The 20,344-nt window shown below is 48.1% G+C and overlaps 1 protein-coding gene across 4 annotated transcripts in view; it reads left to right on the top strand.

Moving 5' to 3' along the window:
- Positions 1-20,344, top strand: part of LOC149874599 (granulocyte-macrophage colony-stimulating factor receptor subunit alpha-like) — a 38,213-nt gene that overhangs the window by 14,211 nt on the left and 3,658 nt on the right. For 3 of the 4 annotated variants that reach the window (XM_090064426.1, XM_090064416.1, XM_090064408.1), the window contains 5 exons: positions 1,092-1,240; positions 12,432-12,470; positions 13,490-13,619; positions 19,371-19,467; positions 19,900-19,987. In XM_090064426.1, coding sequence (XP_089920552.1) covers positions 1,092-1,240; positions 12,432-12,470; positions 13,490-13,619; positions 19,371-19,467; positions 19,900-19,987 — 503 coding nt within the window. Of the gene's footprint in view, positions 1-1,091; positions 1,241-12,431; positions 12,471-13,489; positions 14,783-19,370; positions 19,468-19,899; positions 19,988-20,344 lie in introns of those variants that run through there. The other variant, XM_090064434.1, reaches the window with a different exon arrangement.

Raw genomic sequence — 20,344 nt, 5'->3', positions numbered from 1 at the left:
GTGCAAAAGAGCAGGTAAGTCCCAAAAATCTAGTCACAGAAAAGCCACAACAAGAGGGGATTAGATGCAGGTTGCAGCTCCAAACCTTACTAGTTAGAGTGCTTGTTCAGGGAGCAGAATGTGGTCCCTCTCACTCTTGGAGAGTCTGAAACTTCACCACTTGCTTTCCAAAAAGTGCCATAATACAGACAGCTTTCAGGCTCCTCTCCTGCCGTCTTCCTGAAGCTGGCCCTCTGGGCAACCAAAGGAAGAAGACACATGGAGCCAGGTAAAAGAAAACCAAGCAAAGTATATATGGCTCAATTATATGGATGCTATTGTAGGTGGGAAGGGATCTTAGGTTCTAACATAGGCCTTTCCTTCCAAATTTAAAAAATTTCCCAGGGCTGCTTGCTTAATGAAAAGGCAAATACAAGATGCAATAGCCCAGTTTTAAAAAGAGGTCTGAAGAGGATCTGGGATATGTAGAGGCTTCAGCCTGCATAGTATGCAGTGCAGGTTCAAACCCCCTGTAGATGAGACAGGCCTAGAACCCCCTGCTCCCTGGACAAGTATCCTCACCATTTGGCTTCTGGGTTAAAACATGGATGGGTCCTCCATCTCCATTTTACCTCCAGCTGATATGTGTTCAGAGTGATGGTATCTAACTGCAGGGAGTTGTACATAATTGTGTATAAGTGCTAAAAGCTGCAGTTACGTAGCCATATATATGCCATTTAGGATTTAGACCCAAGTGTCACTGTGTTAAAAATGTCCAGCTCTTCACTTCTGAGATAGAGATCTAAGTTGTCAATACCACACTCAGTTGCAAACTAGAAATGTAAGCTTAGAGTAGAAGTATCTGAATGTAATATAAAAATAAATACCACAAAGCTTACTGGGCTGACTGGACCACTGAATTTCATAAAATAAAATAAAGCACTGGAGAATCACATAAAGCACTGTAGAGACTTCTGTTAAAAATTGCTCCAGTTTAACCTAGTATAGATATATATTCACTCATACGTGACTGCAGACCAGGCTGCTGACCGTATCTTTTACCAAGGCAAACTGGTCCTTTATCAATTGTAATATAGATGGTTCTGTTTCAGAATTTCTTACTGCTCCAACAAATATCACTGTAAACTGTACTGAAGAGCCTCCCCTTTGTATTGTGGAATGGGAACCGCCCCGTACAAGCAAGAAAAACAGGAATCATTGTTTTCGATATAACATTGACATACAAAGCAAACCAGCTATGGTAAGAGTAATTTTGCAGATGATTCTCAACGCTAGTCTGTCCTCTGCATTCACACACACAGAATACATAAGCCTCTCTCTCCAGTCCTGAGTTATTCCTCATGTGTAGCATTAGCCTTCCTTTTAGATCCAACCATCCCAAATGTTACCTAGTCTATTGCCTCTTTTGCTAACCCATGGCTGTCTTTCTTAAATGGCAATTATTTATGCTCACAATATTCTTTCTTGGCTTTTTTTATTCTCTTATTCTTATATTCGGGGGGAGGGGGGGATGGTGATTTCCCTTCTGGTAGTCCATTTCTCTCTCTCACCATTACTGTCCCCTTAATAAACACCCAGGTCCTGGGGAAACCTTAAAATAAAGTTGACACTACAACTTGCTTTTCCTAGGGACGTTTGAAAAACTCATCTTGCATTCTGTTCACTATCCCAAAATGTGAAAATGTTGTTTTTACCTCTCTTATCCATAGATTCTTCCTGAGCTTCTGAAACCTCATCCTTTATGAACTGGGAGCTTCCTGAGTCCCCTTACCCATTAGTCAGTCTACCCATTAGACCTTATCTACTATTTCATTGAGTTGGTCAAAATCTGCCTGGTATCCTTGTTTAATTGCTCCCATGCCTTCCCTTTCTTAAAATGCCCTGGGTCCCTGTGGCTACCTCAGGGTTTAGGTAAAGGACAAAAGGTTAAATCAAGGCTACCCAGCGGAGAAAGATAAAATTAAGGCTATGACAGGGCATTCGTAGATCCAAATTCTATCCTGGGGAAAGCAGGTGTTGTTCCTCACAGGAAGTGCTCAGAGTTGAACCTGATCCATGGTGTATGAGTCTCTATTAAATGTCCTAGCAAATTGGGAAAAGCTTGACAAGTGATAGAATGTGCAAGAAGAGAGCTTGGTTTGGAAGACATGAGTCAAAGGGGCCAGTAAGGGAGTACTTAAAATATAGAGAGTTCTGCCTTTATGACTGTATTCAAACAGACCTTAAAATCCTAGAAGTATAGAAAATGAGGGTTGGAAGAGACCTCAGGAGGTCATGTAGTCCAACCCCCTGCTCAAAACAGGACAAGCCCCAACTAGATAACCCTAGCCAGGGCTTTGTCAACCTGGGTCTTGGAAACCTCCAAAGATGGAGATTTCACCAGTGCTCTAGGTCACTTTTTCTGATGTTTTACTACCCTCCTAGTGAGAAAGTTCTTCCTAATATCTAACCTAAACTTCCCTTGCTGCAACTTGATTTCATAGATTTCATAGGCATTAGGGTTGGAAGGGATCTCGGGAGATCATCGAGTCCAGCCCCCTGCCCAAAGGGCAGGAAGTCAGCTGGGGTCATAGGATCCCAGCAAGATAAACATCCAATTTACTCTTGAAGGTGTTCAATGTAGGTGCTTGAACCACCTCCGATGGCAGACTGTTCCAGACCTTGGGGGCTTGGACAGTAAAGAAATTCTTCCTTATGTCCGGCCTGAAACGGTCTTGCAGGAGTTTGTGACCGTTCGACCTCATCATCCCTTGGGGCACTCTGGTGAACAAATGTTCCCCCAGATCCTGGTGATCACCCCTGATAAACTTATAGGTGGCCATCAGATCACCCCTGAGCCTACGCTTTTCCAGGCTAAAGAGTCCCATGTCTCTCAGCCTGTCATCATAAGATCTGTTTTCCTGACCTCTGATCATGTGCGTGGCTCTCCTCTGGACTCTCTCAAGCTTCTCCACATCCTTTCTGAATTGTGGAGCCCAAAACTGGACGCAGTACTCCAGCTGCGGCCTCACCAAGGCCAAGTACAAGGGGAGAATGACGTCCCGGGATTTGCTCGAGAAGCATCTCTGGATGCAAGCCAGCATTTTGGTCGCTTTACTAGCCACAGCATCGCATTGCAGGCTCATGTTCATCTTGTGGTCAATGATGACCCCCAAATCTCTTTCTTCTGTAGTGCTATCCAATGTAGCACTGCCGAGCCTATCAGGAAGCTGCAGGTTTTTCCTCCCAAGGTGGAGAACCTTGCATTTTTTGGTGTTAAACACCATCAGGTTCTCATCTGCCCATTTCCTGAGCTTGTCCAGGTCAGCCTGGATCACCCGCCTATCTTCTGGCGTGGATGCTTTGCCCCAAAGTTTGGTGTCATTGGCGAACTTGGCCAGTCCACTCCTGACTCCAACGTCCACATCATTAATGAAGATGTTGAACAGTATGGGTCCAAGGACAGAGCCTTGAGGGACCCCACTGGTCACAGGGCACCACAATGAGTGACTGCCATCAATTACAACCCTCTGGGTCCGACCATGGAGCCAGTTTCCCAGCCAGCGGATCGTGGTGGAGCCAAGGCCACAACTGGGCAGTTTGGCCAAGAGGTGATCATGGGATACCAGATCAAAAGCTTTTTTGAAGTCAAGATATATGACATCAATCTCTCCTCCCTCGTCCAGGTGATAGGTCACCTGGTCATAGAAGGAAATGAGATTGGTCAAACAAGACCTACCCGCAACAAACCCGTGCTGGCTATCCCTTAGAATGTTAGCCTGGGCCAGTCCCTCAAGGATGGCCTCCTTAATAAAGTTTTCTAAGATCTTCCCCAGGATAGAAGTCAGGCTAATGGGCCTGTAGTTAGCCGGATCCACTCTCCTCCCTTTCTTGAAGATTGGCACCACATTGGCCTTCTTCCAGTCTTCGGGCACTACACCAGAGCGCCAGGAGTTTTCAAAGATCCGTGCCAGGGGCTGGGCTATGACGCTTGCCAGCTCCCTCAGTACCCTGGGGTGCAGATTGTCAGGGCCGGCTGACTTGAAGGTATCCAGCTTCTCAAGGTGTTCCTTCACGAGGTCAGCATATATGGAGGGTAGGGGATCCCCATCACCCGGATCTCCCTGTCCCATAGCAGGCATGGGCGTCCCATGGGACTGATGAAAGACTGATGCAAAGTACCTATTTAATAGGTTGGCTTTTTCCTGGGCGTCAGCTGTCAGTTGCCCCATCTGGTTTAGCAGGGGTCCAACATTGCCCTTGCTTTTCCTCTGGCTCCCCACATATCTGAAAAAGGACTTTTTGTTGTCCTTGATGCTTGAAGCTAGTTGGAGTTCAGTTGCAGCCTTGGCTTTCCTGGTTTGCTCCCTGCAGGACCGGACCAGCGCAGAATAATCCTCCTTGGAGGTGAATCCCGTCCTCCATCCTTTGTAGGCTTTCCTTTTTAGCCACAGGAGGTCCGCTAGGTCCCTAGAGAGCCAGGAGGGCTGCTGTGCCTTCTTGCTGCCTTTCCTCCGTGTTGGAATAGATTTAGCTTATGCATTGAGGATCGCTTCCTCGACAAGCAACCACTCTTCTTGAACTCCCATCTCCCTGGGGTCATGGTCCCTGAGGGCCTGACCGACAAGCCTCTTGAGCTTGTCAAAGTCAGCTTTTCTGAAGTCAAGGACTTCTGTGTTGCTGACTGACTTGCCAGCTTTACGGCGGATGGTGAAGGTGATCAGCTCATGGTCGCTGTCACCCAGCTTCCCATCAATCACTAGGTCGCCTATTAGGTCGTCCCCCTGTAGCCAGTACCAGGTCAAGCAGCGCTTTGCCTCTCGTTGGCCCATAGACTTCTTGAGTCAGGTGGAGGTCATCCACACACGAGAGAAAGCTTTGCAACTGCTCGGATTTTGCTGAGTGATCTTCCCACAAGATGTCCGGGTAATAGAAGTCACCCATGACAACCAAGGTCCTGGAGCAAGCGGCCTCGGTCAGTTCCCAGGCGAACTCCTGGTGAAGCTCAGGACTTTGAGTGGGAGATCTGTAGTAGACTCCCACCGTTGTGTCCCCTGTGCCGTATTCCCCACGAATTTTTGCCCAGAAGGTCTCTAGCTGTCCATGCCGGTCGCCAACATCAGCTTGCAGGGACATGTAGCTTTCCTTCACATAGAGAGCTACACCCCCGCCCCTTTTGTCAACACGATCCCTCCTGTACAGGGTATAGCCCTCTATACCTGTGGTCCAGTCATGGGTGGAGTCCCACCAGGTCTCCGTTATCCCAATGACATCATAATTCTTTGCACTGAGCAGGAGGACGAGCTCGTCCTGCTTGTTGTCCAGGCTCCTGGCATTAGTGTACAGGCAGGCAAGTGTGCCCTTGGGGGCTCTTGCCTTGCCCACAGATTGTGCCAGGGCTGGGGCAGGGGTGGGCTCCCTTAAGTGCCTTGGTCTGCTGGCTTTGCAAGGGTCGCTCAGCAGGCCAGCAGTGGCAGTAGTCCCCCCATCCCTCAGTGGGCTTAGTTTAAAACCCGGTGGAGCAGGTCAGCCAGCCTGGCTGAGAAGAGCCTCCTTCCCAGGGGAGAGCGGTGGAGGCCATCTCTCCCCAGCAGCTGGCTGCCTCTCTCGCCAAAAAGCGGGCTGTGGTCATGGAAGCCAAAGCCTTCCCGATGACACCAGCTCCGCAGTCTTTGGTTCATTGCATGGATCCTCCTCTCCCTCCTCAGCCCATAGCCCGAGACTGGGAGGATCGACGAAAACACCACCTGAGCTCCCAGACCATTGCTCCTTGTTCCATCATCTGCCACCACTGAGAACAGTCTAGCTCCATCCTCTTTTGAACCCCGCTTTAGGTAGTTAAAAGCTGCTATCAAATCCCCCCTCAGTCTTCTCTTCTGCTGAATAAATAAACCCAGTTCACTCAGCCTCTCCTCAGAAGCCATGCTCCATCCCCCAAATCATTTTTGTTGCCTTCCACTGGGATGTCTCCAACTTTTCCACATCCTTTCTATAGTGGGAGGCCCAAAACCGGACACAGTACTCCAGATGTGATCTCACCAGTGCAGAATTGAGCAGAATAATTATTTCCCTCGATCTGCTGGCAACGCTCCTACTAATGCAGCCCAGTATGCTATTAGCTTTCTTGGCAACAAGGGCACACTGCTGACTCATATCCAGCTTATTGTCCACTAAGTGGACTTTGCACTTGTCCTTGTTGAACCTCATGAGACTTCTTTTGGCCCAATCCTCCAGTTTTTCTAGGTCACTCCAAACCCTAGCCCTACCCTTCACTTTATGTGCTACACCCCTCCAGCTAGGTGTCATCTGCGAACTTGCTGAGGGTATAATCCATCCCATCTTCCAGACTGTTAATGAAGATACTGAACAAAACAGACCCCTGGGGCACTTCATTTGATACTGGCTGCCAGTTAGACATCAAGCCATTGATTATTACCAATCCAGCCAGCTTTCTATCCACCTTACAGTTCATTCATCCAACCCAACTTCCCTTCTTACAGCCTGAGTCCTATGGACATTACAAGAAAGAAACTCGATAGGAAAGCACAAGAGGACAACATTTGGGAAACTGGGCTAAAAGACCAGACTTTCTGACTAAAGAATAATTGAGGGGGTTAATTATGACCTACTGGGTGCACCTTACTGCGTACCTGATTAAGTACCATCTACATGTGTGCCCATTTTAGGGTGCAGGAAATGAACTGACTCCACTATAAGCAAGTACTGAATGAAACAAATATTATCCTATGGCAGAGTCACTTAGTGTGCTGAAAAGCATGTGTAGACAGTGACTGGGGCTGGCTAGGGCACAAAAGTGCTTCTGAGCAAGGGCTGCCTGCCAGCTAGCCCTGTGCTGTAGCACCTTTGGCAGGTCCAGACAAGCATGGATGTGTGGTATCAAGCACCGCAGACCTCTTGGCACTGCACATGCTGCACATGCAGGTGTTCCCTGAACTGCTAAGTTGCAGCACAAGGGAGGGGGTTTGACCCCAGGAGATCCTGGGGTCAAAAAACCCATTCTTTAAAAAGTAGGGCAGCACATGTGGTGGCAGTGCATGCCATCCAAAATCAGAGCCTGGCTTGCTAGAGCCACACTCTGGCTCCTGCCCAGGCTCCCTGCTGCAGGATTGCCATGCTGCAGCTTCCAGAGGCCCCTAACACTCCAGGTAAGGGTGCTGGGGTCAGCACAGTTGCTGGCCCCAGGCTCTCCAACCCCACCCAGGGCAACGTGCTGCATATCAGAAGGTGCCTGGCATGGGCATTCCAGGGGGACAAGTAGCAGCAGCACACATTGTGCTGCTGCTGTTTGTCGTTGGGGAAACCCCTGTTCCTGCTGGTGGGGGCGAGTCCTTTGTGCCCCAGCATCTTCACTGTCCTCTGCCACCACTAGGAGCCCAGGGTTGACTCCCATGCCCTCTGCCAGCCTGGGGCTGCTCCACCCTAGTTCAAACAGCTGTGGTATGCAGGTGCACGTGAAGATGCTATGCCCAGGGACAGCTGACTCTGGCACAAACTACGCTGGAGTTTATTGCTACATGCTAATTACATGTGTAGATGCACCCACTGAATATTAAGTGATTAATTTAAGGGGCTAATTTAGACCTACTGAAAGACAAAGTCAGATCTGAAAGTCCTTGCATGATAGGATTGCTGTGCACCAGTGCAAGCAGGCACCAACTTTAGCTTTGAACTTACTTTAGCTTTGAGACAATCAAACAGAATGACCACATGATGGCAGCCTAGCACCATGAATTGTATAAGCAGGTCTAAAAACTGTCTGATTTCAGCTACTTTCTGTGAGAGAGAGCTAGAGAACTAATCTCAGATCCAATTGTTCCCTGATGTGGGGGAACAGCCTGTAATACAGGCTTTGAATTGTGCAGTTTAATCCCACCTCCATATTTGGGCTCTGTCCCAACTCTGCAGAGTCCATTCCTTCTCCAAATATCTCAAATTCCTTCCCAGCCTTTCTTTGTGCAAAAATACACTGCCTCATTATAACATCCTTCATTTTCCCATCCTCCCAGTACCCTTGCTAAGTCGATTCCGTTCCAATCTTTCCAGCAAAACCTCTTCCAAAGCCCCATCCCCTTGTGTGAGTGACAGCATCATTCAGCTAAATTTTCCACGTGTCTTCGTATGGAAGAGAAAACACTTGGAATTGGTTCTTTAGGCCCTCACTTGTAAAACTTTCTCTATGCCTATAAGCACTCCCCTGACCTCTGTGTTGGTGCATTGCCTGGGGCTTCCAGCATGTCACAAAGCTTTCTGTGACCTTCATTAAAGGGGGTCAGTAAAGGGTCAGTTCCTTATTCCAGACCAATGTTAGACATCTATTCTGTCTTTCTCCTCCACCTAATCCAGCAGCACAAAAAAGGCTTTTTTTCTCTCAAATGTAATAGGTAAATCAGATTTACTGCTACAGTTTAATTTGCATAGTTTATTCCTAGATGAGAAAAATAAATGAAAATAAAGAACTCTTCACCATTCACCACATGTAGCAGCTACTCTGTGGGTGTGTCTACATGTGCATTAGATCTGAGAGCAGTTTATTCATGAGTAAATGTTCCCAGGTAGGAGTCTACACATGTAGGAAAGTGGGAGAAGATTTGCTGCTCCTGCTTCCTGGGGCTCTCTAATGGGCCCCTGCTGCCACCAGGGGGAGCTCTAGGATTCCCCTGGGTGCTAGCCCAGGAGCTGGTATGGAGCACCACCAGGGGACTTGGAAAGAGCTTCAGGGGAGAGGCAGGTCCCAGCTCCCTGCCCCAATCCACCAGTGGGGCAGCTAACAATGAGCTGGGGGGGATTACTTGCTATTAGCTGCCCCACTAGTGGATCAGAGCAGAGGACTGGGACCTGCCCCACCTCTATCACCCAACTGGGGCAGGGGGCTGGGACCTGCCCCTGAGCGGGACAGTTCCCAGCCCCCACTCCGCAATCACAGTATGTAGGCTAGAGAACCTGTTCCCTACTCAGTTCTCTGATTGTGGAGCTAGGTAAAGAACAGACTTCTCAGTCCCAGCTAGCAGGGAGCTCCCAACACCAGCTCCATGGTCATGGGGCCAGTGCTGGGAGATCCTGATATCCCAGTGCCAGCTCCGCAGTCACTGAGCTGGTGCTGGGAGGTCAGGATCTCCAAGCACAGGCCCCGTGAACATAGAATCATAGAAGTAGGGTCGGAAGGGACCTTGTAGATCTTCAAGTCCAACCCCCTGCCTGGGCAGGAGAAAAAACTGGGCTCAAATGATCCCAGCTTGGTAGGCATCAAGCCCCCTCTTAAAGACCCCCAGGGTAGGAGCCAGCACCGCTTCCCTTGGAAGTTGGTTCCAGATCCTAGCCGCCCTGACAGTGAAGTAGTTCTTATGGATGTCTAATCTAAACCTACTCTCCAACAAGTTATGGCCATTATTCCTTGTTATGCCAGGAGGTGCTAGGGGAAACAAGGTCTCTCCCAAACCCTTCTGGTCCCCTCTAGTGAGTGTATAGACTGTCACCAGGTCCCCCCTCAACCTTCTCTTAATCATGGAGCTGGTGCTGGGAAATAAGGATCTCCCAGCCCCCCCACTCCCAGATCACAATTGGGAAGAAGGGGCTGGGAGATAAGAAACTCCCAGCCCAAGTTGCCAGTTCCGATCTCGGAGTGGGCCAGGGGCTTGAAGCTCCCTGCTGCTAGGGCAGGGAGACATAGTCCTTACCTGGGCTCTGGTGGCCAAGCCTGTCCTGGCAGCAGGCAGGTCCTGGAGGCAGGGAACAATTTCCCACTCCCTGGTGACTGACTGACTGGGAGCAGATTTGAAATGGTGTGCAAAATGGACCATATTCAATTCAGATTCAGCCCGAATCAGGGACAGTGATTTGATTCATTGATTCGGATCACTTTCCCAATTCAATTCACCCGAATCCAACGATTCAGTGCTGTTTCGGAGACTCAGCAATTCAGCCATAGACACAGCTTTAAATATTTTTTCTACATGCCTCGAAGTACCAGTCATGGCTCACGAACACTGCGAAGCTGGGCTGGATGGATCATTGCACAGGAGCACGGGGGGGCCCCCCTGAGTGCTCGGCAGTGAACCCAGAAGTGGACTGGAAGTACTTCTGGTCCACTTCCGGGCCTGCCGCCGACCATGTGGGGGACTCCCCCTTTCACCCCCTGGCTCAGCGGTCAACTGCTGGGGGCCCCCAAATGCCCCCCCAGACCCAGGAGACTCCGGTCACTGAGTCGGGGGGTGGGGCTCCCCCTGTGCTCCGGACTGGAGCGCACTGGAAGCAGACTGGAAGTGCTTCTGGTCCACTTCCGGGTCCATTGCTGAGTGTTCTGGGGATTCCCTCCCCCCATCCCTCCACTCCCGTGCTCCCATGGGATGCTGCATCCACCCCAGTGGAGCCCCCTGGTACCTTGAGGTATGTAGAAAAAATATTTAAAGCTGTGTCTATATCCAAATCATCAAATCTTTACGAATCAATTTAGAGGGTTCCGATTCGATTCAGAGAGATTAAAGGGTCTCCTGATTCAATTCAGATTCAGAGATTTGGCTGCCAAATCGGGCCGAATCTCTGCTGAATTGAATCAGCGACTAAAGCTTTGCACAGCCCTACAGATTTGCTCCTGGTCAGGAGTCTACATGAGTCCTACTGCACAGTTAGTGATCGCAAGTAAATTTGCTACTTGCATTTGCAGATAGCAAATCTACTCGTGTTTAGCAAGTATCATTATGATACTGACCAAAATGAGAGAAGCAGGGCATGTTTATACATCACCATATGGTAACATTGTTACTGCCGTGTTCTAGTACTTCCTTTTGGAAGTACTAAGCATGGTGCAGTACAGGCTGTTACTGCGCCATGCAGGTAGCACATGTTTAGATTGAGGGAAGCACATGACTAGCAGCGCACTATAGCCAGGAAGCATGCCACTATGGTGGCATAACTGGCAATTACATGTAGATGCACATGATTGCTATGTCACTGTACAGCACCATGCAGTGATGTAGCATATTGTACGCCTGTGTGAAGTGGGTAGTATTCGCTTCAGATTTGGATTCAGACAATTCAGAGGACAGTGATTCAATTCGGTGATTCAAATCATTCTCCCAAACTGATTTGACTGAATCTGATTTGGCTGCTGCTGAAGCACCCAAATCACATAGGTCCCATCTCCTACCTACTCTCAATGGCTGTCCCAGCCCCATTCACTGGCTGCTGCCAGGTGGGGGGGTAATTCCCACTGCCCCCCACCTCATGGGGGCCTCTGCCATGAACCCCAGGACTCCTGCACACTCCCCCAGCTCCCCCATGGCTGTCCTGCCTGCCCCAGCTCCAGCCCTTAAACAAATTAAAAAATACCCTAGAATCACTGGCTCCTGCCCAGCATGGGGTAAAGGGGGGTGTGATCCCCGCTGCCCTCCACTGCACTGTGCTGCATGGGGAGCTCTGCACAAGTCCCCAGAAGCCCCGAGGCTGCTGTAGGAGCCAGTGAGTAGAGGGGTTTTTCTTTTTTTTCTTTTTTCTTAAAGTGCCAGAGCTGGGGCAGGCAGGGCAGCCATGGAGGGCATTAGGGGAGCAGTCAGGGATTAGCAGGTGCTTGGGAGGGCTGGGGGAGCAGGCAGAGGATGTGGCCTGGCAGGGGCCCCATGGTCCCCTCCCCCAGTCCCGCCTCCCCTGCCCCCTACTTACCAACTCGTCTGGGTCTGGCTCCCTGCTGCAGTGGGCAGGGACTGCCTGAATCACTGAAGCTCTTCGAATCTTTTCTGAATCAATTCGGAGAGCTTTGAATCAATTTCGACTTATTAACTGGTCCCCTGATTCAATTTGGATTCGGAGATTTGGCCACCAAATCAGGCTGAATCTTCTCTAAATTGAATCAGCACCAGAAACTTCACACAGCCCTAGTGTATCACTATGTCGCTGCAGGGTGATGTGTTAGATGCACCCACAGAGTAGGGTCTACATGTGCAGAATGGTGAATAGTTGTTTATCATAACTATTTCTTCACTGTTTCTCCCAACTGAAAAATCAAGCATTCAAAGACGTCTAGTAGAGGAAAACGAATGAGTTTTTTATAATAACACTTACTGTATAATCATCAGCGAGCCTGGTTTTCTCTGATTTTAAAAAAATCCCCAATTTTTGGTTAAAAGAAAGTAATCCCAAATCCACATTTTTCTGTGATTTCAATGATATGCTGCTAATATATAGATATGTATATATTGGTGTTTCATTTTGATCATAGCAAAATGTGGATTTGGGGTTACTTTTTTTAAACTGAAAATTGGGGATTTTTTAAAATCAGAGAAAACTGGGATCCCTGATAATCATCACAGCTTAAATATGCCATATGTTACCATGGGCCAATCAAGTAAAAGAAGAAGAAAAGAAAAGAAATAGCTGGATTATTAGGTTTACTTGGTAATAAAATAATGATAAAGTAAAAATATATCTTTTGTTGTCAGGCTGATCCCGCAGAAAGGAGTGATGATCCTCTTATAATAGTAAGTCTTCTATTTCCATAAGGATCTACAGTTTTTTGCTGCCTTGATCTATACACTTATCGCTGTGTAAAGTATTATTACAAGCGTGCAAATAATTTTCATGCCCAGGTGACAACTAAATATTTAATGCTTTTTATTATATACTTTTATTTACAAAATTCTGAAAAATTCCAGATCACAATCAGTGGATTTGGTAATAGAGATGCTTCAACACATTTGATACTTTCTACACACCTAATTTTCCACTAATTTCAGAAGGCAATAAAACATCTTTTGATTATTATCTGATCTTGCATTTAGTCGAAGAAAAGGTGACAACATGGTTTGTTTCCTTCTTTTAAGATAGCTTAACTAAAGACACAGAAAAAACTTGAGCTCATATAAAGCACTGGTGCTCTATTGAGGCACAAACATTTGCCATAACTCCCTTCTTTAAGTAATTTACTTTATATATACTGCCTCAGTCCAGAAAACTATCCTAGACCTTAGAGGAATTAAATCCCAGCAAGAGAACTATAGATTTATAGAGTAACATAGATCTTGTGGGTCTATACAATATGTATGGGATAGTAATTATGACACTTTAGTGCCTGAGTCTTAAAGCAATAATGTGTCACAAACACAGTGAGGAGTATTAGGAGAATGCAAGAATTTACTTCTCACAATATCACCTAACCCTGCAAATCTCTGATACGACAAACTGATAGAAGTCCATATTCCTTTTCAGCTTCTATTAAAGAGCCATTAGCAAGGAAGGGGACCAAGAAGTCTCTTTTGAGCACAAGAATTAAATTGCAAGTTGTCACCTTTCAAATTGTAACGGAGGAAAAATAACTTCCAAACAGAAAACAGTCAGTGGAGGGACATGCTTTGGAAGAAACTGCATATACCCACACTCTGTTTACACTAGGGAGAAATGGTCTTCATGTAAAGCTTGCATTAGAAAATGGAAAGTTGGCATTATTAATGTCTATGCAGAGACTGAGTACTTTTTTTCCTCATAATTGCTTTGATATTAGGTAAATGAGAACACCTACAGATTTGAACATTTTAATGTGAAGAAAAAGCACTTCTTGAAAATCAGAGCCCGTGGATACAATTGTCACATAAGTGAAAACTGGGGGGAATGGAGTGAAACAACTGAGTTTGGTAAGAATGGAAGACTGCGTATTCTTGACCTAATTTTATCCCAGTAATTCCCTATCTATCTCACTTGCTATCTTCCACTCACAGGGCACATCTACATGAGATGCTTTACTGTGCATTAGACTAACTTAATGAGCAGTAAAATGTCACCATCTACTCGTGCGCAGGACTTACTACATAGTAAATTAGTCTAATGCACAGTTTGCTAGTACCTGTAGATACAGGTACTGGATCAGGGGTGGGCAATTATTTTGGTTGGAAGGCTGGCTGCTTAATGAGTTTTGGTGAGTTGTTGAGGACCACAAGGGTAGCCCTGCTGCTTGACAGGTGGCTCTACATCCTGGTCGCCATCTTGGAACCAGAAATCCCACCCCTAACCACTGAACACTGCCACCAGAAGTCCCTCCCCTTGTCCCTTCAAAATACTTCTTTTGGGAGGGGAGGGTTGCCACCTTGGAACCAAAAAAACAAACAAACAGTTAAACACCTACTATAACATATTTTAATGTTTTTGTATAAATATTGTTGTCATGATTTGTATTTGTGTAGTGTATATAGAGGTGATTGAATAATAACTCAAAAAATAAAGTTTTACTCTTGTGTATTGTGAACATGGGGTGTGGTTAGGGGTGTGTACATAGTGAAGTGTGGGGAGCATGTATAGTGGGTTTGTGATGGGTGTGCCTGTGTGTGTGGGGACAATAGGGTATGTTGGAGGGGTGAATATGTGGGGAGATTGTGGGGGGAGGGTCTGGGTGTATGAGGTTTGTGGGGGAGTGGAGATCCACACACTCCCCCCCCAGCACACAGCCCCTGCCAGTGGCAGGAGTAGCAGACTTGGGGTGCTCATTGCTCATGACCAGTGCAAGCACTGCTGTTGGCAGTGCCTGGCTCTGGCCAATATTGCACATGGGGGTGAGAAGCACAGCCCAGTTGGCCCACCTCTATCATGTGGGGCTCCATGTGGCACACATGCAGCTCTTGCACTCATGCACCATTGGAGGAAAGCCCCACACAGTGGAGCCAGCTGCCTTCACCACTCCCTGCCACGCAGGCACTGGGACTCCATGGTGAAGCAGAGCCTGGGGCTCCCCTCCACTTCTGCATGATAGAGGCATCCAGCCAGGCTGTGCTCCTTGCCCCCATGTGAAAAGCTAGCTGGAGTTGCACAACTCTGGCAGCAGCACCTGCACTGGGCACAAGTGCCCCAACCACCCCACTTGGTGCTGCTGCCACCACTGGTGGAGGCTCTGTGCCATGGGTGGGGAGTGAGTAGGGGATTCCCACACCTCCCCACCCTTCCTTAAACCCATCCCCTACCACCCCCTGAGCACAGGCTCTGCACTGCTGCCAGCCCAAATCCCATGCTCTGTCTTCCTGCCCAGGTGCAGCTTCCCTTCCCTTCCTGCCCCCGCCCCTTCCCTAACCAGTGCCTGGAGTGAGTGGGACACTGAAGAAACCAAGCAGGTCCCTCAGCAACTATAGCAGTGACAGCAGCAGCCCCGCTTGGAAGCTGCATGCTGGCAGGGCTGGGGCCTTCTATGCACAAGGGTGGGAGCAAGCCAGAATAGGATATGTTGCAGGGGTGTGTCTTTTGTGGAATAGATGATGCGTTGGCAAGGGACGGGGGGACATGTACCCCCCCGAAATTGTCCCTTACTGGCTGGGGAGTGGGGAGCACTGGCTGGTGACTCCCTGAGAAGTGCTGGTGGCATTTCCAGTTTTTGCCAGCCAGCAACATTTCTGGGTTGCTGCTGGCACTTCTGGGATTGGCCGCTGGGGGTCCCCCCGCACTAGTGATAGGCCACTGGTGCCTCCCCTAGAGCCAGAAGGCACCAGTCGCCCATGATATGTGGGTATCTCATTCCCACCCTCACAGGCAGAAGGGCTGGGTGAGGTACAATTAATTAGTGGGCGTCCATGGGCAAGATGAAATTGCCTGATGGGCTGAACCAGGCCCATGGGCTGTATTTTGCCTGCCCCTGTACTAAATTAACGACACATTAGCTACTGCACAGTAGTGCATATGTAAACACTAACAGGTCCAAGGAGGTGATACTGCCCCTTTATGCAGCATTGGTTAAGCTGCAGTTGGAGTACTGCGTACAGTTTTGGGCACCATACTTCGAGGGATGTGGACAACCTTGAAAGGGTTCAGAGGAGGGCCACTTATATGGTATGGGGCCTGCAGGCAAAACCTTACAAGGGGAGATTGAAGGCCCTGGATCTCTTCGGCCTCCGCAAGAGAAAGCTGAGAGGTGATCTTGTGGCCTCCTACAAATTTACCAGGGGAGGGGACAGCAAGGAATAGGAGATGCTCTGTTTACCAGGGCACCCTTTGGAGAAACTAGGAACAACAGCCACAAACTGTCAGAGAGCAGATTTAGGTTACACATCAGGAAGAACTTCTTTACAGTAAGGGTTGCCAAAACCTGGAATGGGCTTCCAAGGGAGGTAGTGCTCCCCCACTACCTTAAGGGTCTTTAAAGGAGGCTAGACATGCACCTTGCTGAGATCGTCTGACCCCAGCGCTGTTTCCTGCCCAGGGCAGGGGGTCAGACTCGATCTGCTAAGGTTCCTTCTGACCCAAACATCTATATAACTGAAAGCAAATCTACCCGATTGTGACACCAGCAGGGGGCTAGCCTTGTACCTGGGGCAGAGTCACATGGCTGTGATGCCTCTGTAGCTGGCTCAGACTGGTCTCCAGATGCCTGGCCTGACCCCTGGGGCCTATGCCCCTAGTTGTTGCCTGCCCCTGGGTACCATGTCTTTCTGCTGTGGGCACAGGCCAGCCACAGCAGTGCTGCAGACCCTGGCTCTGCCCCCTGGGGCCTGTGTCTCCACTGCCTGGCCCCCAGGCTCCATGCCTCTACCGTGGGCATATGGCAAGCCCAGATGACACCCGGAGTCCCTGCCTGAGGCCCGGAGGCTCTTAGCAGCACCTGTGATGGCAGCGTCCCTGACATCAGAGACATCAGCTTGGAGCCCCTTCTGGACTAAGCAAAAGATCTGCGACCTCATAGTGGTCTGAGGTAGGGCAGACATGCAGTAGCAGTTCGGCTAGACTACTCAGTCAAATGTCTATATACAGGAGGAGATGGCGGCCTGCATGTGGAAGCATTGCCAACAATGGTCCGAGCAACAGCACAACGTAAACGTCAAGGCTGTGCAGACTCAGTGCATCAACCTCATGGATCACAACCTCCAGTCCAGGGCTGCCCGCAGGACTATGTTCTTCATGCAACAGCTGGACTGCATCCTGGGTGCAAGGGACCTTGACGAGGGCTGAGAGAACACGAAGGCTAGCTCTTTCTGCTTGTTCCCCATTGGTATACAGGCAGCTAAGGCCCCCAACTGACACCCTCAATTTCCTGAGACACTATGGGAGAATCATTCTGTTAACATTTTCAAAAACAGTTATCTTAATGTCCTCCACATGGGAGCTTTCCTGTGTGCCAGTCCCCAGGCATACTCCACTTGGAGTTTCCCCACCTCCCAGTCACTTTAAAGCCCCGTTCAGGAGATCAGCCATCCTGGCTGAGAGCAGGGACTTACCTCTCCACATGAGGTGCTTGCTGTCTAGTTCCAGGAGTCCTCTCTCCCTGAAGTGCATGCTGTGGTCAAAGAAACCAAAGCCTTTGTGGTATCACCACTGTTGCAGGCATCTGTTTACTTCTTCCACACAGCCTTCCCTCTTGGGTCCATGGCCTGCAACAGGGAGCACAGAAGAAAAAACTACTTTAGCCCCCAGCCCCCTGTAGTCACTCATGACCCAGTTGACTACTCCTGGCCATGTCATTCATTCCCATGTGGATGAGAAGCATGGGGTAGTAGTCAGAGGGATGGACAAGCTTGGGCATCCTCTCCGCAATGTCCTGGATGCAGGCCCCAGGAAGGCAGCAGACCTCTTGGGCCAAGGGGTCCAGACGGCAAATAGAGGCATGGAGGGACCTCAGGAGAGAGTCCCCACTACCAGGTGTCCCCTCCTATGGGTGGGAGTACTTACCTCCGGAGTACTTACCAGCCCCTTTGTTGGGCTTCTGTCAGGCCCAGGCAGCAATCACACAGAAGGCAGCAAACCCACAACAATCAGGAACAACCAGCAATCAACAGTCACTCAGCAGTCATCTGTCACTCCCAGCCTCTCAGGGCACACACCACACCAAACAAGCAGTCAGCACAACCAGATACAGGCAGCTGGATCACTTACCTTTCCTGGGCAGGATCTGGTCCCTGGCTTCTCTCCTCCTTCCTCCTCTTGCCTCCAGCAACTGCCAGCAAACTGCTTTCCCTGTTGGCAGGCCCTGTTTGCTTGGCAAGGTGTGTAGCATGCATGTTCCCCAGGGACAAATAGTAGTAGCACAAGGTGTGCCACTGCTTCTTGTCTCCAGGGGAAACAAATGTCCACACTTGTTTGGATGTGGCCTTGTATATATGTTTTCACCCCTAAAGGTGCATGCCCACAAACCAGAACATGCATTTCCCTGGGGACAAGTAGTAACGGCACATATTTTCCGGGACGTCATTCTCCCCTTGTACTCGGCCTTGGTGAGGCTGCAGCTGGAGTACTGCGTCCAGTTTTGGGCTCCACAATTCAAAAAGGATGTGGAGAAGCTTGAGAGAGTCCAGAGGAGAGCCACGCGCATGATCAGAGGTCAGGAAAACAGATCTTACGATGACAGGCTGAGAGCCATGGGACTCTTTAGCCTGGAAAAGCGTAGGCTCAGGGGTGATCTGATGGCCACCTATAAGTTTATCAGGGGTGACCACCAGGATCTAGGGGAACGTCTGTTCACCAGAGCGCCCCAAGGGATGACGAGGTCGAATGGTCACAAACTCCTGCAAGACCGTTTCAGGCTGGACATAAGGAAGAATTTCTTTACTGTCTGAGCCCCCAAGGGCTGGAACAGTCTGCCAGCGGAGGTGGTTCAAGAACCTACATTGAACACCTTCAAGAGTAAATTGGATGCTTATCTTGCTGGGATCCTATGACCCCAGCTGACTTCCTGCCCTTTGGGCAGGGGGCTGGACTCGATGATCTCCCGAGGTCCCTTGCAGCCCTAATGTCTATGAAATTTATGAAATCTATGAAATATTTGTGCTGTTGTTAGCTGTCTCCAGGCATGCCCCTGCACATGCACTTTGGCATGCAGCAAATGGCCCCAGATGGGGTAAGGGGTTGGCTTCAGCAGCCTTACCTGATATCCTGAGGGCCTCCTGGGGCAGCAACGATGGTAGTCTGACTGCTTGTAGCCTGGCTGGCAGCTGGAGCACAGCTCTGGCTGGCCATGTTCTGGCTACTTGTGGGGCATGCTGCTGCCAGGCATGGCGCGCCACTTTTTTTGGTGTGGCTTTTTTAGATACCAGGATTTCCCAGTATCTAAATTTGCTGCTGCACTGCAAATATGCAGCACAGCAAATGGATTATCATGCTTTGTATGTGTTTTGAGGTACCTCAAAGGGCTTTGGGGTACCACAAATCCTACATTCCCACTCATGGGGATGCAGCCCAACTTTTCTAATATTCCACAGCAACACACAGCATCCTTAAAATGATCTCCTAGCACCCCAGGATGCTGTGGCACCTTTGTTGAGAATCACTGCTGGAAAGTAGCAAGTTAAAGGATTTTAAAATAACACAGATTTTATACAATTATTCATTACTATCAAGCACCAAAGTGTTATTTGACTTCACTGTATAAGAACCCATTCACTATGCTAGTAATAACTAAATTTGTGATTACCTTTCAGGTAATGATGAAGAATCTATGTCTTTAACCATAATAGTTTTAATCTTTATACTTGGAACAGTCACAGTGGCACTGCTTGTGCTTCTTTTCTCCAAAAGGTAAATGTAACTAACCCTAATCAATTGCAATTGTGTCTGTTTTATTTATATGGTTATTGTTAATTTTTTCACTAGTACTAAAGTTTGCTGACTTGTCAAAATTTTCATCCACTTTGTGCTGATGTAAATGACTTCAAAAAGTACAGGGCAGTTGAATATGAGACTCAGTATTTCTTTACTGGAGTAAAGTTCCTAATTATACTTAGAAGCATGACTGTTATTCAGTAACAAAATAAATAACATCAATCAAAATTTGAGATAATTTAAGAATATCACTCCACTTTAAGTTAATCTAATCAATTTTTTTATTACCCCTGTTCTTTATCTCAGGAAAGGAAAATAAGAACATTCTCCAAAATAGCAGAGAAAATATAAGCACGTGTTCTATACTAAATCTTTTCTTTTCCTTACCATCCTCTTTTTGTCCCATAGGTATTGTAATATGAGAATTTTTTTCCCTCCTATTCCACAACCAAAAAACAAATTTAGTGAACCTGCAGCCACTGATTCAAAAATACAGGTGTGTATATTTGTGTGTGTGTGTGTGCTGCTTGCATTTCAATTTTTATATATTGTAGGAATTTCATGTGAAGTAATATTTGGTGTTGGATGGAGTGTTTCATCCTAGAAGTGCTCTTACTGTAGTGATGATAAACTAGTAATCCTTCACTACATATCTCATCAAAAGTAAAGACTGAATTATTAGATTTTTACCTGGGTTGGTAAATTTGCCTGTAATACCAGATTGATGTCTGTGTCTTGAAGATATCCAGAAAAATACAACACTAGCCAATGGATCTGCTAGAATGACAAAAAGTATACATGTCACAATCTTGATTTAAAATATGGAATTAAGTGAAAGAAATAAAGGCAAGTC

Source organism: Crocodylus siamensis, chromosome 1 (assembly GCF_052110815.1).
Source record: "Crocodylus siamensis isolate JL-2025a chromosome 1, ASM5211081v1, whole genome shotgun sequence".
In the NCBI taxonomy this organism is placed as follows: domain Eukaryota; kingdom Metazoa; phylum Chordata; order Crocodylia; family Crocodylidae; genus Crocodylus; species Crocodylus siamensis.
Note: the sequence above shows the minus strand (reverse complement) of the source record. Positions and strands in the feature narration are given on the sequence as shown.